This window comes from Chaetodon trifascialis, chromosome 13 (assembly GCF_039877785.1).
Source record: "Chaetodon trifascialis isolate fChaTrf1 chromosome 13, fChaTrf1.hap1, whole genome shotgun sequence".
NCBI lineage: Eukaryota > Metazoa > Chordata > Actinopteri > Chaetodontiformes > Chaetodontidae > Chaetodon > Chaetodon trifascialis.
Window position 1 is genome coordinate 8942948 of NC_092068.1, and position 16523 is coordinate 8959470.

Genomic DNA, 16523 nt, shown 5'->3' on the forward strand with positions numbered 1-16523 from the left:
CTGCCTAAAAATGTGTCTGTATGTGTTACTGTGGAGGGTAATTACTAACACTATATTTTGTTGTCTATTTGGCAGATTTATTGAGCTGGAAAGACAACTCTGATTTGATGCTCTTGTCACACTGTGTTAACATACTGGTCTTAACTACTTATTAACATAATGGTATGTCAGGCCTTAGGTTTTGGGTGACAGATTCTGGGAGTGTACATTGTACAGTGTACAACAAGATGAGTTTGACAGACAGTCAAACATCCAGGATGTAAAGGGAGATGCAATCCTGAGTCAACCGACTGACAATGAACATGCAAATCAGAAAACATCTGCAGGGCTGCCAACAAAATCCAATAACCATGAGACAAAGATGGTGATGGAACATGTTAATTTAGTCTGTTTGCCACAAAGGAAATATAAGAAGATTAGAATTATTTTTCCTTATTCCTGGATCTTGTGTATTGGACTTGTTTCACAATATATCTAGAGAATGAGAGTCATTTTGAAAAATGAGATATATTATGATTAATAATGGTGCCGTGAGCCATTCTGGAGGGAGACTATTGATATTTGAACCACAGCTGTGTACAAAAAACAGATTTTTTTTGTTAGCACTCACACACAGAGCAGACAGCTAGTGCACAGGAGGAGATACTTGCTGAATTTTCCAAGATGTGTGTTGGATTATAAGCTTGTTGTTGTGATCGTATGGCCCTATGGCTGAAACACACGCATGTGAATGTCTGACAACTCTCTAAAGAAGATAGCTCTAAATAACAATGTGGTTCTCTTACATTTTGAAAACATCATCAAAAGTGCTGCATTTACAACCAATGAACCATGAGCGAAGGAACTGTTAACCCGTCATCTTGTAAGTCACAAGCTTATATGAGCTTATATAAGCTTGTGACATTTTTCACATTCCGGTCAGTGTCTCTACAAGGCTTCTACATCATTGTAAGTAGCCTATTGTATTCTATTGAATATGTCACAGTCAGTGGAGGAAAGAGATCTTTCTCAAAGGTTATCTCGAGGTTTCATGAGAATCAGTCACATGCTGCCATCTACCAGTTATTGGAAAACTGATTTGTAACAGATAAACTGTCTGTCCATGTTGCAATTTTTTCCTGTTTTTCTGCACTTCCAGTTCCTCATTATAATGTGTCATCTGACTATATATATTTTTCTTTATGTTGAACAGTGAGAATATGCCAGGAATTACAGATGTTGTGTGTGTCAGAGCTGTTAATAAACTGAGAGTAAACTGTATTGGATGTCAGTCAAACCGGTTATATTTCCCTTATAAGAATCACCCAGGGCAGGTGCTCTTCCCCTGGGGTCATGGTTGTGCATTCCGCATTACCTAATGTACCAGCTTGGGTCACTGCAGGGAGGAAGAGCCACCAAACTAATGGCAGAAAGATTTTGATGGTTCGAACTGTCAACACTTATTTGAGGTAGTTTAGATTTAATTTGCACAGCTGTGGTGGCCAAAAGCCATTCACTACTCTTCTTCTGTGTGTTGCTTCCAAGACCATCAGACTAGACTGTGATGCCATCACCTTCCTGTGGGATACTGATCCAAGCAGCATACCCACTCTGAACTGTGTGGGGTCTCTCCAGTACTTCAGACTCTTAGTGGGCATAAGATCATCAGTCTCACAGGGGCAAATTATAATGAAGGCTTCAGTAAGTTGCTGGGACAATTGTTTGTCATTGGATGTTGTTTAACATTTAATAAGCCATTATACAATTACAAATGATGAAATAAGCCACACTAATGAAGTCCTTAATGGAGGCTGATTAATTATTGAGGTCCTAGATTTTGGCACATTGAACAGGTCCTTGAAAAGAGAAATGGGCATATTTGACATATTTTATGTAATCATACTTTGGATTTAACTTGTGATATCCAGTTAAGATGAAAATACAACTTCTGTGTAGACAGAAGGCGATTTTGAATATTTGATTTACATTGTCAAGTGCTGCCAGCTTGTCTACTTGATCATAATTAAATTTTCACTCCACCAATGGCATCTATGGAACAGAATGTTTTCACTGAAGATTTAGGTTTTCAGATCAAACACTTGTTAAAGATGTTCTCAAATTATTAGATAAGGACACATCTGTACCCCTTACAAAATTTATAGTCAAAAAACAAGCACCAGCATTTGGCGTCCGCATTGACAAACGTGAGATGTCCGGAAACTCTGGGCGCTGGGATTTGTTTCCACACGGTCTCCTATTTAGATGCACCGTATCACTTCCTGTTAGAATTCTCAACAGAACCGCTCCGTATGAGCTAATGAACTGTAGCCGCTCATGGTCAAAAACAGTTAATGTATCCTAAATACTGATCAACAATAATGATTCCGTACACTGTCAACATCAAACTCGCGGCTCGGACGTTGACTGGCACTCTCAACTTGCAGAATAAAACCGCCGTTGATTGGTGAGCACTGCTCCTCTTCCGTTAGCATTATTTTGTAGCTGGTCCATTTAGTCAGTATGTGCGACTGACAGGTAATGTTTACGACCCTGCTAATTACACTGTATGCGTTTCATTGTATTGTTTCCTTTCATTGCTGCTTATAGAGATTACAGTGAACATTGATGCTGATGATGTAGATTTTTCATATCCAAACAGAAAAGCATGTAGGGTGTCTTGTGTCATGTGATGTGATGTGACATTTTGCTGGGCCTTGTGTATTTAAGCCACATCCTCCCGTAGTGACTGAGCAGAGTGTGACTGCAGTGTGAACTCGCTGAAGGTACCGCAGTGCTTAAGTATTAAGATTTTAGATAAGGGTTGCAAGTTTTATTCATCATACAGGGAGCTGACATGTCATACATTCAATTTTGCAATATTTACAACTGAGAGGTCTCAGTTAACATTAACCAACTTTAATGAAATACTTTTTGTCAATAGAACTGAACACATGACGAAATATTGACAAATTTGCAGTATGGTCAAGTGCAATAGCAGGAGCAGCATGCTAATATTACCATCCCACTAAAATTGTGGCTCATATAGCAATCACAATAAGATTATGGCGATCTGATTTTTATTTTGTTTTATTTTTTTGCTTATCGTCCAGCCCGAAGTCTAAATGTTGTCGATACTGTTTGTCTCATGCAGGTGGACAGCATGTGAATTTATGGTAGATATGTGTGGTTGTCGTTTTTCTGTTATTATCTCCCTGTTTTGATTTCTAGTCATGTGAATTATATTCAGCTTACTGCACCAGGACTTGAAAATCTCTTATATTTGAGTTTCATAACTCGATGTGTAGTTGTAGTAGTTGTAGTGTAGCTCTGATTCTTCTGCAGTCTGCTCGAGGTCCAGCCACATGTGCATGCAGATGTTGTACAGTATGCACCGTTGCGCACTGAAAGAGGAAGGTATAGGCATTGAGTCCAAAGCAGCCATGCAGACACAGCTTTCAAGAAATACTGTATTCATAGGAGAGATTACACTGGTTTGTATAATCTCTCCTGAATTCATGGCATGAGTTATGCAAACCAGTGTTCGGTCAAAAAGACAAATGTTTAAATTCACACCTTGAAATTTGCTTTACGTGGTCTCGTGCACTTGGCTCTAGCTTCCTCATTTAATCTGTGGTGGGAAGAACTTTCAGTTCACACACCGGCCTCATCGTTCATCTTCTTCTTTATGTGTTACTCTCCCCTTCCTGTCATTCTCCTTGGATTTCATTTACTGCAGGGGTTGGCAGGGGCTAATAGCTCAGGGATGTCACTCCAGTATTCTCATCATCGATCCAAAGACATCCCAGACCATCCAGGTGTTGGAGAGGCACAAAGCTAACGTGGTCAAGGTGAGTTTAAATAAACGTTTTTTCATCAGTTGCATTGTTTCCTCCCTTGTATGGTTGCAGCTAATGATTATTTTCATTTCAGTCACTCTCCTGGTTATTTTTGTCAATTAAAAGATGAATTGTTTAGTCTATAAAATCGTTTAGATTACTGTAATGCCCTGCTCTCTGTTCTTCCCTAAAAGAGTATCTCCAATCTTCAGTTACTACAGAATTCAGCCGCACGAGTGCTGACGAGGACCAGAGGGTGGGAGCACATTACACCAGTTTTAAAATCACTGCATTGGCTCCCCGTGCGTTTCAGGATAGATTTTAAGCTTCTTTTATTAGTTTTTAAATGTCTTAACGGTCTCTGGCCTTCTTATTTATCTGACCTACTTTTACCCTATCAACCCTCGCGGACCCTGAGGTTCATCCGGCACTGGCCTCTTAACCATACCAAAAGTACGAACTAAAACACACGGGGAGGCGGCTTTTAGTTATTATGGCCCCCGATTGTGGAACAGCCTGCCGGAGAACCTTAGGGCCACAGAGACTATTGATGTTTTTAAAAAGAGGCTCAAACTCCACCTTTTTAATCAGGCTTTCAATTGATTTGTTTGTTTTATCTTATTCCTTTAATCACACTTCCTATCATATTTAATCTTTATTTGTATCTTATTTTAGTTGCATGTTTTAATGACATGTTTGATTACTATTCATTTCATTTATTCATTTCATTTTATTTTATGTTTATGTCTTAGTCCCTTGGTCTTTAGTTGCAGCGTTTCCTCATGGGGGCCCCCCACACTGGGAGCTGCTTTTGGTCTACTGATGGGGGCGCTGCCGAGGGGACAGCTCTGGCCTGGATGGCTGGGGGCCTCTGCACCTCGGTGTGGGACCTCCTGTCTGCCTGGGTCGGGGTGGTTTCGGATGGTGCTCCCTAGTCATGGGCCAGGGGCCCTCTCAGTGTGGATGGCCCCCAAAGGTGGCTTATTCCTTGCCTTGTATGGGTGTGTGCGCGGGTGTGTGTCTGCGTGCGTGCATGCGTGCGTGTCTCTGAATGTATTTATGGGGGTGGGAGGGCTGGGTTCTCTTCTTTGTTGTTTTTAGCCTCTGTGAGGCATTTTTGTGTTGCTTTTAAGTATGAAAACTGCCACATAGATAAAGTTTGATTTGATTTGATGATAAAATGTGGAATAATTGTGAAGAATGCCCGTCGCAATTTCCCAGAACCCACAGGAATGTCGTGGCCAATCAAAGGACAGCAGATAACCCTCCAGTTTGAGAGGGTGGAAATGACAAATATTTGACATTTATTCTGGGAGAAATGAATGGACCAATTTATTGATTATAGGATTGTTGCCAGTTAACTTTTTTTCAATTGATTAATCAGGTAACTGAGTAATAGCTGCACAATAGAAATTGATATATGCCGATAAGTTAAGCTAAGCTAAGCAAACATAAGAAGGAAGAAATAACTGACAACTTTAAGTTTGCGTTGAAGAATTAATGTGACAATTTAGTCTGAGTAGTGTGAAAAGAATTCACTGAATGGATAAATTCTGTCATGGGACACTTGTTCCACTTTAAGTTAGCACATGTGTATATGAAGTGTTTTAATGTCTTCAGTGCACTTACTGCATGTCATACTGCATGTCCTTCACATATATGTTTGTTCTTTGCTGGTTGTGTGCTTTCCAGATGAAACATAATCATATTCCTGCTGATGGAGTGATATTTTTTCACTGAGTATTAATGTCAGGATTGTGTGACCTTGAGCTAAGTTGTTTTCGTCCCTCTCTGGCAGACAGGTTCAGCTCTGCTTCACTGTTTAAGCCAACACAGAGCTTCTGAACTGATGGAGTCTCCTATTGTGTGTGTGTGTGCGCGTGTGTGTGGGTATGTGTGTATAAATGTTTGTGTGTTTTGTAGAAAGGTATATAATGGGCAATAAATTCTACAGTGATTATCAGTGCATGGGCTCAATCCAAGGCTCTCATTCCTCACTCCAAAGCACACTTTAATCTTGTAAAGCACCACAGCCACAGCACTGGGCCATTCCTCACCACCTAGCCTGCCATAAGAAAAAAAAAAAGAAGCAGCAGCCACGGTAAAGAGCATGCTCATTCAGAACAAATACACAGACAGAATCAATTATTTAAACAGCAACTTGTTCATAGAGTCATTTGTCTTCTTAAGTGTAGAGATTGCATTGGCTGCATTTCAATGTTTTGCGCCTCCTATATGGTTTGTGTCCTTATTCGTCAATTTTCTGCGTTTGGCTGCCTGAAGCCTCAATTTTCTGTGCGCTGGTTATTAGTTAAAATCTGTGAAGCGCTAATGCAGAACAAGACCTGTGCGGGTTAGGTTTGCTGTTTGTTTTGGTTGTGTAATTAGTGAAATTCATGACCTTTCCTGTCTGAAAAACGTTAGCACCGTCAGCTTCTGTTGTTTACTTTCTTTACACAAATGGGAAAATCTTGCAGTGTTTTTGTAGTGACCTCCAGATACTCAGCATATGTTTTGTGTTTGGTAGGTGAAATGGTCCAGGGAAAACTACTACCACAACTTGAGCTCTCCCTACTGTCTGCGACTGGCTTCGGGAGACGCCTCGGGGAAGATCATAGTGTGGGATGTGGTCAGCGGCACTGCCCACTGTGAGATCCAGGAGCACTCCAAGCCCATCCAGGGTAAGAGATCTTCCAGGAAGCACCCCACGATACCTTTACCGTCATGTAGCCTTGGATTGATTCTCTGTCCCCCAGCTCTGTACAGAAGGGGGACATTTCCCTGCCAGTGCTGCCAAGGAGAAACAATGAGCTGCTGTTGGCCATTTGTTTTCATTAAGATGCTCTCACCGTCATTCTGCCTGTCCTCCCGGCGCACACTACGCCTCCATCCTCTTCATCCCCGCTTTCTCCTCTCTGCCTTGCTTTCTTTCTCTGCCAGATTTGGAGTGGTTGTGGAATCAGGATGCATCTCGCGATTTGCTGTTAGCCATCCACCCTCCCAACTACATCGTTCTGTGGAACGGAGACACAGGCACCAAGCTGTGGAAGAAGAGCTACGCTGAGAACATCCTCTCCTTTTCCTTTGACCCCTTTGACCCCTCCAACATGGCGTGTAGGTGAACAACATCTGACTCAGCCTTAGTTTCTCCACCGTTTCACTTCTTCACTTTCTCGCCCACATATACATGTCTTGTCTCTATATTGCAGCTGAAGCTCAAATATATCTTAACATGTATCAGATATAGAGTTGCTAACACACCTGTGAGAGTATATGCATCTTCATAATGTTTTTTATTTTTTTTATTTTACTTGGCAGTGTTGACCAGTGAAGGAATAGTCTTTATCACAGACTTCAGCTACTCCAAGCCACCGGGCAGCGCCGGCAAAAAAGTCTACATCGCCAGCCCCCATGCAAGCCCTGCCCACAGCAAGCCTGCGCCCGCTGCTGCCCCGGCCCCTACCGGCGCCAAGAAGGCCCTCAACAAGGTCAAAGTGCTCATCACCAATGAAAAGCCCACGTAAGAGCCTCTGACTTTTTGCTTCCAGATCTGTATTTTAAACGTGAATACATTTATTGCATATTTAAACAGTCTTGCTCATAGATCTCTCATAACCTGCTCTGCATTTCAAGTGCAACTGGGACTGAAAGGCGTTTTTCAGGGTCAACTCATTGGAGTTTTATATTCAAAGTTCTGAGAGATAATTTTCTCAGACAGACAATTTATCAGGCTCAGGACATCTTCAGCTACAAAGGGTATGTATGCGCCCTTGACCTGCAGTGATTCTGCACCTGTCAGCATGTGTTAATTACCTTACAGTGTGTCCTCTGCTGCCGGGCAACATATTCAGGCACTGAATATGTCTTGTTTGATTAGTCAAAGTTTTCGTCCCATAAGATATGAGTGTGCAATGCAAAGTAAAAAGACGCAGTCAAGGGAGCACATTAATGCTGCGCCATCGTTTGGATGAGCTCTCAATAGGTTGAGTCAGCCTGTTTGTGTTGTGGTTTGTTGGAACGCTGCAGTGTTTTTGTCCCCATCATGGTTTGACACTGATCGATTTGACCCTGTTCAAATTGAAGCTTTTTTTTGGGATGAAGTGTCATTTCGGTTAAGCTTAGATCTGGTGGTGAATCAAGTTAAGTGTCAGGAGTCTACATTTCCCTGAAGAGCAGGAAAGACTTGATCATTTGGCAGATTCACTACATTGCTTTTTAACGCTGAAACACGTATGAGGCAGCAGCTAACCTGATTTTCATGCCATTAAGTGACAAACTTGTAAAATTGTGTAAGGCGTTACTTTCCAAAAGTTTCGACAGATCAGGAACCAAAGGCTTGTTTGATGTGCTGGCAGCTTCCTGCCTGAGCGGTTGTGACTGTCAAACAAGCTTATTTATAGCCGCAGCACCCCGGCCTCTCTGTCCACCCACCCAACCAGCTGTAATAGCAAACACTCCATTAATCTTACTTGTCTTTATTTTGTATCTCACCTCCCATTTCAGTCTTTGTGTCGTCCATTGGTAATTGACACGTTCCTCCCTCACCTTTCACGCTGTGTGTAATTGCTGTATTCCGTCAGTCTACCTTTGTCTGTGTGTCGATTTTGGGTATTTGTCATTTTGGGTGTTACACTATCTCTCCTCTCTGGCTATGTCTGCCTGTGTTGATAGATGGGAGTTTAAACAGGACTCTGCTCACCCAGGCTGTTATCAGAAACTCGTTGAATACAGTACTACATCATGCACATTAGTGCCTCATCAGGCCAGTCCCTTTATCAAGATAGCACAAATGGGCTTCACGCTGTACCTGACAACAGTGGGATTTGAAAACAAAGGAAGATTTCTGTTGTTTCTCAGTGCTCCATAACCACTGCTTTCTGTGTGTGTATTCTAGCCTACAGGATTACTGGTGCCTGTGAATGTGGACTCACTGTATTTCCTACAGTTTTTGTCCCGATTGAACTTTGTGGTATTTGTTCCATCAGGACCAAATACCCTTAATGGCTTTTCACAATGTTAAACAAAATGTAAAATAATTAGCGTATTCTCCTACAAGTTTCATGAAAATCAGGCCAGTAGTTTTTCTGTAATCCTGCTGACAAGCAAACCAAACCGAGAAATAACCTCTGCGTCGGAGGTGAAAAGAACAAAAGATCAGTAACCTAAAGTTCAAGAAGGACACGAAGTGGGCAAGTTGTTGTTGTTGTTTTTTTCTTACCCACGTCCAATGGAGACCAGCTCATCTTCTCTTCACCAAGACCACAGGGCCCCAGTTAGAAAACAGAATTATGCACATATTCAGTGCTCATGTGCAAATCCAAGCCAAATTCTGATTCGCACACCACTGCCTGCCAGTATCAATTTGTGTGATTTTTTTCTGGATTGTCTAAACATCAGGAGCTCAAGCTGACATCATAATGCAGAGACACCTTATTTAATGTCCTTTGGGTCATTTCTGTTGGTTTGAGAAGAGTATATAACAGGAGGAGCCGAGAGTTCTTTGAAAGTTCAGTCGTCTGAGGTAGCCTACAGTGCTAGCACACCCACCTTTTACAACTCACACTCTGTGTGTGTGTGTGTGTGTGTGCGTGTGTGTGTGAGTGCACACATGAATACATGTGTATCACTATGTATGATCCACTGACTGCTGCAGCCTTCATTCTTGTTCACAGCAGAGAGGGCGAGAGAGGGAGATGTGAGGACTGTGTGATGTTTTGGAAATTGGACAGCTGAATATTTTGGGAGGGTTTGGGGTTACTTTTCTTCTCTTTTCTGTTTTTCCTCTCTGAAGATCTGTTGCTTTCTTTTGCATCTAAGATACAGAATTCTTGCTGTTTCCCTCTGATGTTTTGCCTTTGGTGGCTCAGTCATTTCAGCCTCTATCTCTGCGTCTCCTGACTTCAGTAAGCTGGTAACAGTGTGATTTAGCTCAGCATCTCTTAAAGGGTGCCCTATTGAGTCCATTTTATCTGTCACGCTTTCCCTGGGTGATAATGATCTCCATTGTGCTATAAAGTTTGTCTCGCCTTTATTTGATCTCATGGTGACCTGGAGAAATGAAGCTGTGGGAATGAGTTATGGCCACGGCCCCGCTTGTAGATTCTGTGAAAATCAGCCCCTCTGATCTTTCTTGACTGAACCGCTAAACATTTGTGACTGCTTTCTGGTCATATGGAGAGATCTCACCTGGCTGCTGCCGTGGAAAATAGCATTTTATTTTAAATTAAACACACATGAAAGAAGTCACAGCACACAGGCTTAGTTTAACATTCTTAGGACTGAAAGTAACAGGAGGGTTTTTGTCTGACGCTGCTTAATTCATCAGCCTTCCATCATTAGACCAAATTCACTTTTAAGTTCTCCCTCATTTGTCTGTGACTCACGGAGATCACAGCAGTAGTAACTAATTTATTCAGCCTTTTGTATAGAAAACATGAATAAAGATCACGTTGATGTTAGAAATGAGACAGTTCTTATTAAACTTGTTTTTACTGTCTTATCCATCGTCACGTTGGCCAACATCATATTTGCATATTTCATGCGCATTTGTTGTTACAGCAGAGACTCATTATATCTTTGGCGATGTGTCTGCAGAGTAAGACTGGCAATGCATCCCGACCTTCATTTCCACTCATTAAAATGTTCACCTCTTTGAAAATGTCTTGTGTGCTGTAGATTGAGTTTATAACAAGCATCAACAACACTGGCCACTGTAGGAATCAGCTAATATATCAACAAATTAATAAATGCATTTCATGCTCTTCCAAGTGCATTCTAGATATTTCCCACTTAAGATTAATAATAATAACCTAAATGAATTCCCATCCTCCCTCTGCTTTGTGGCGCTCTCAGTGCGGAGGCGGTGACGCTGAACGACTGCCTCCAGCTGTCCTACCTGCCGTCCAAGAGGAACCACATGCTGCTGCTTTATCCCCGAGAGATCCTCATCCTGGACCTGGAGCTCAGCCAGACAGTGGGCGTGGTGGCCATTGAGCGCTCGGGTGTGCCCTTCATTCAGGTGAGGCGCCGCATACACAGACAGCAAATTCTGTGTAATTAGGATCCCTATAAAGCTCACGAATCAGAAGGAGGATGCACTAATTATTTTCCACGTTCACTGTCAGTTGAAATGAGGTGATTCATTTGTTAATTGCGGGAATTTTTCAAGGTCAGAAATCTGTCAGCTCTCAGCGCGTTTTCTAATGCGTTTCAACGTTCCTGCTGCGCATTCGAAAGTTCCAAGCAAAGACAACATGCACAATGTTTGCACTGATGTGTCGGTTGGTGTAAGTGAGATAAATGAAAGGAAGGCTGTGCTTCTTCATTCTTCACACTTCCCACTTCACCATCTTTCTCCTCCCCTCAAATGAACCCAGTGCAGAGTTTCTGCTTTATTGCATTACTCGAAGGGCTTTACCAAAATCTGTCCTTTTTTTTATGGATGATTCTTCCAGGAAGCCAATTCCCCTGCCATGAATGATAAAGTTCTCTACTTTTCCTCCCTCCCTCTCACCGCTCACCTCATCAAGGTCTGACGGCTGCACAGCAGGGCCACGCAGTGCTGAGCCACAGCAACAAAAAAAAAAAGTCTCACCGGCGCTACGCACCGCCTGACTTCTTGCTTCCTCTCTGTGGTCGTATTCAGCAGCACCAGTGACCTTTAGGTGCCAATTCCCATCTTTTGGAGTCTGGATTTCTAATTGAAAATTGATGAATGCTGTGGGGGGTGTTAGATAAAGGATTTGTCACAGCTGCAGAGCCAGTAATGGAACAGAAACTGTCCCCTAATGTCGCTCTATTCACTCCGCTCTCGCTCCCAACTCTGGGTCTGTCTGTGAGGGAATGACCGTTGTGGTGGCTTATCATTTCTCTGAGTCCAACTCACGCTTTTCACTGCGGTGGTTCTACTCTATTTAAGGCACAATATGCCTTTTCAAATGCAAAACCACGGGAGGACTCCGTTTTCTGTGCATCACTTCATCGCTATGGCCAATTGACATTTTCTCTGTGTGAAACTGCGTTCAGTCATTTTATTTTACTTTTATAAAGTGTGCGTTTTTTCAGGGGTTGTCAGCGATCCTGTTTCAATAAATGCATCCATGGTTCAACAGAACAAAGGTGGAGAACAAGCCTTTGTAGTCGCAGAATAAGTCTGAAATCACGGAACGGGTGTAGAGGGGTATTACTCAGCCGTCCAGCTCTGCCCGGCTGGCGCCTCCCTTTCTCTAAGTGTTATAAAGTGCTTGTCACGCAGCCAATTTGCATGACTGATGACACAGCTTCAGCAAAAGTCCAGGCTGGAGTGTAGAAGGGCCAAAGAAAAACAGGGTAACAAGTGCATGTATACGGCACACTGTCAGATTTGGCACATGAACAATGTACACAGAGTTGCTAGTTCATCAGGTACACGACAGCTGTACATCGAATGCAATCCAAGCTGAAATCTATCACTGTAATGCATGTGGTGGGGATCTGGGTTGAAAGTGATTGATGGAGAAAGAACAGCAAAAGCGATTGCTCAAAAAGATGCTCAAAATTGAAAAATGATAAATGGAAAACGCCATTTAATTACTGGAACTGCAGGCAGTACCCCCAGTTCCACTCAAACTCCGTTCCTCTGCTGGAAAGTTGAAACTGTGCTGAGCGTCGTATCTCTGGTGTTGTTTGGCACGATCGATCCTCTGCACACAAGCGTCTCAGAGCGGATCGCCTCTGCTTGTTTCATCCATTGAGGGCGCATTGAGCCAGTTATCTTGAAAGCAAAAGCTATCACCATCACATCTGCTCAGCTGCTAACCTAACAACAAATTATGTTTTTGTTCTATGTAGAAACACTTTAATCGATAATCGACAGAAACTCTATCTGCGGCTATTTTGACAGTCCGTTGAAAAGTCTTGAAAACTCTCCAATTTGACTGTTCTGTTATTTTCTTATTGTAAATCGACTCTCTTCTGGTTTTGGACTGTTGGTTGGACAAAGGAAGCGAGGCGAAGACGTCACCTTGGGTAAATTGTGATGGGGATTCTTTACTATTTTCTGACATTGTTAGACTAAATGAATAATTAATGAATTGAACACAAGGTAAATTTGTTATTTACAGGCCTGATTCTGCCTGTCTGTGCTGACTAACAAGTTAAAAACCCATCCTTTTCAGATCAACATAAGGGCGGGTGGCGTTCGTTTACATTCGTGTTTGCAGTAAATCAGCAGAATGACACGTGTTGGTGAATATGCTACAGATTCCTCAGTGTGTGCTAAGAGCAAACTTTACACCACCTGTTAAACGCTTCGCCTTCAGGAGACCGTTGGTAAACGTGATCATGAACGCATCATCACCCGTTTCCCTGACTCCCTGCATTTAGGTGATTCCCTGCGCTCAGCGGGACGCCCTCTACTGTCTCCATGAGAACGGGTGTATCACCCTCCGAGTGTGTCGCTCCACTACCGCTCCAGAGGAAGCAGCAGGTATGACTCCCCTTTGTAGAGACAGGCACACACACGCACACACGGCACATTACTCACTCACAAAGCGCTCTCAGCCCTGTGCCGACCGGCACTGCGGTCAGAGCCTGCAGCCTGTCTCTGCTCCAGTGGACATTTAGCCTCTTACTTTCTCATTCATCTTTGGCTCAGTGTCTTATAGGCCAATGGGAGTCCACTGTCTCTCTGAATCTCCCTCACTTACTCTCCTTGCTATCTCTTCCATGCTACTCATTTTTCTATTTCTTGCCATTTCCCTTTGTGAGACTCTCATGCACTTATTTATTTGCTTATTTCTTTCTTATCTCTTTAAATCCTTCTCTGTATCTCTCTCCTCTGCTCCTCCTCCTCCTCTCACACTTGTCTTCACCAGTCTCCCAATCGGTTTCTATCTCTATTCCCTTTACTTTTGACTGAATGTCCTCTCCCACGTTTTCTCTTTTCTTTCCTCCTTGTTTGTGTCCCCTTCCATTCCTGCCTTCACGAATTTGCTCTGATTCCATCTCATTCGTTTGTTTATCGGCCTGCCATTCTTCTTTCTTTTCCACTCCCCCACACTCTCATACTGTCTCCCTCTACCTTTTTAACCACCCTTATCTCCTTCTGTTTCTCTGATCTCTGCCTCCTCCTCTCCCTCAGATCCTGAGCAGAGCGTCCACGAGCTTGTGTACGACCTGCGTTCTCAGTGCGATGCCATCCGAGTCACCAAGACGGTCCGGCCGTACCGCATGGTTATCTGCCCTGTCAATGAAAACAACGCTTCGCTAATGGTCAGCGACGGCAGAGTCATGCTGTGGGAGCTCAAAGCACACACTGGCAGGGCTGCTGCCAATCCTAGGTATACACACACACACACACACACACACACACACACACACACACACACACACACACACACACACACACACACACAAATAATTCTGCAAAGCTGCATTACAGTTTATTAGATGGTGGCTGAAATGGCAGGGAGAGGTAATGGTTAAAAGTTTTAATATTTTCTGAGGTGACTTAAACTGACTTTAAACTGCATAATCCTTTGAGCTATATTTAGTCTTCTTAGTGAGTAGTGCAGGTGGGGGTTGCACGGAGTTTAGCTATCGTTGATGAGCCCTGCTTCCCTTTGATGGAGCGCTCCCTTGCTGCTGTCGAGGAGACAGTTTTGTATTTCTCTCTCAAGTTAGATTCCTGCGTGAGGCAGAGAGAGGTTTCTGCCCGTGAGCGAACCAAAACTAGGATTTATTTTGGGCAAACGAGAGAAATCTACAGCACTGACTTAAAGAGCGGTGACATGCTCGTGCTTTCAGCCACGTTGTGATGAATCGTCTTATTATAGACTTGTCTGATTTATTTGCTTGAAGTTGCAGACAGGTGGGCTTTCTATTTCAGGACTGCGCAGATGATGGCAATTGTCTTTCACGCTCCACTAAATTAATAATCAGATGCTTCCTTGTGATTGCCGTAACATTCTGGCGCACGCTGTTTCGATTTGAAAGCCAAAACAAATCCTGAAAAGATGGTTTGATACACCGACATGAATCATCACACTCTCTCTGTGAGATGGTGTTGTCACGGCGCGCTGAGCGTGCAGAGATGAATTAAGATGAGTTAGTCAGAGCGCGATGTTTCGCTCTGCTGTACCTGTTCGATCAGAGGTCAGGCCCCGACCGTGTGCGCTCCAGCACCGTTTGCAGCAGTCATGAATAATGTTTCCAGTAATCATCTCTGTTTTTTATGGAGCGGCATCTAATCAATACAAGCAATCAGTACACATGTCATCCCCTGTGAACCCTGCTGTCTTCCTCTGGTGTGGTAATTTCTTAAAAAGCACATCACATCATTGCGCCAATGCACAAGCAAAATTCATTCATCCCTTTGAATAACAGAGGTGTGTCATGCTTTCAGGCTGTATGTAATGAGATTTCCCTCTCTCTCCCTCTTGTCAGTTCGGGCCTTTCGCCGCTCTACTCCCCCGTGTCGTTTTGTGGAGCTCCACTGGGTCCAAACCAGAAAAGGATTCAGGATCTCTCTCTCAACAGCATGATCGGTACGACCTTACACACTCTATCGGCGCCGTATAGCAAGCACTGGACGTGTGGGTGTCTGCAGCACCGTCATGTTAGCGTTTCCAAGGCAAAGTGACTCTCTCTCCACAGGATGACTTTCATTTTTGAACGAGGACGTGAAAGCTAAAAAGAACGAAGGAGGCTCGTGTATGTGTGTGAGTGTGGTTACATGTACATATGTGTTTTTGTGCGCAGGCCTTCGTTCTCTTTTGTTGTACCTCGGTTAGTTGTGTGCGCCTCGGGGCACCCCTTCACTTTCTGCTTTCATGTGTGACTCCTCTGCACACCGCACAGCCCGCCGTTATTCCCCAGTCTGAGCAGCTCTGCACAAAGAGTCCCATGGGTGCTTGGCCCTTCCTCTCTTTCACTTTTGTCTCATCCTTTTGCTTATGATGTGTTTCCATCTCTGTCTCTCTCTCTCTAGTCCACTCACCCTCTCTCTCCTCCCTGGTGATTTAGAGCAGAGCTGCCTATCAAAAGATGAACGTGGGTACAGAATAGTAATGAGACTCAGGACGTTTTTTGTTTGTTCCTATTTTTTTTTTTTTTTTTTTGCATTTTTTCAGTCGTATTCAGCGAGAGTTGAACTGCCAGTGAGCGGAGGGCCTTGGGGAGTTGGAGCAGTAGTAGTTATGCTGGCATAAGAGGGGGGGATTTTGCTGTCACTCCCCACACACACACACACACACACACACACACACACACACACACACACACACACACAGATTCGAGCAAGCTGCTGCCTGCAGCAAAAGCTCTATCTGACAGTTGCTTACGAAAGCTCTTGTTATGAGGGAATGTCACTGGCCTGCAGGTTGCTAAATTCTGTGAGAAGTTAACTTGCTGTTAAAATCTGATTTTCTGACACAAGAAGGGCATCAGTCAGGCAAACGCAAACCTCATCATCGCCGTAGGCCTAGAAAGACTTATTTGTATATATGGTTTGTTTTTTAGCGATGCATTGGTTTGCGCAGAATTATGTCCTCATCTCATTTTATTGTGTCTTCAGTGCACTGCAGTGACGCTCATTTAGAGACATTAAATGTCCAATGTTCCAATGCAAAGAAGGTTATTGTAGTGCATGAAATGAAAACTAAATGGATTTTTCAACCAGTGGCAATTATAACTTCAAGGTTGTTGCACCCTCAGAGGATGTCCTAAAGC

At 43.3% G+C, this 16523-nt stretch overlaps 1 protein-coding gene across 1 annotated transcript in view; it reads left to right on the top strand.

Moving 5' to 3' along the window:
• Positions 1-2239: 2239 nt before the first annotated feature.
• wdr11 (WD repeat domain 11) overlaps positions 2240-16523 on the top strand; it is a 50871-nt gene continuing 36587 nt past the window's right edge. The window contains exons 1-9 of the mRNA XM_070977531.1: positions 2240-2443; positions 3716-3827; positions 6343-6496; positions 6756-6929; positions 7134-7335; positions 10668-10833; positions 13179-13281; positions 13936-14134; positions 15240-15340. Coding sequence (XP_070833632.1) covers positions 2358-2443; positions 3716-3827; positions 6343-6496; positions 6756-6929; positions 7134-7335; positions 10668-10833; positions 13179-13281; positions 13936-14134; positions 15240-15340 — 1297 coding nt within the window. The 5' untranslated portion in view covers positions 2240-2357. The remainder of the gene's footprint in view (positions 2444-3715; positions 3828-6342; positions 6497-6755; positions 6930-7133; positions 7336-10667; positions 10834-13178; positions 13282-13935; positions 14135-15239; positions 15341-16523) is intronic.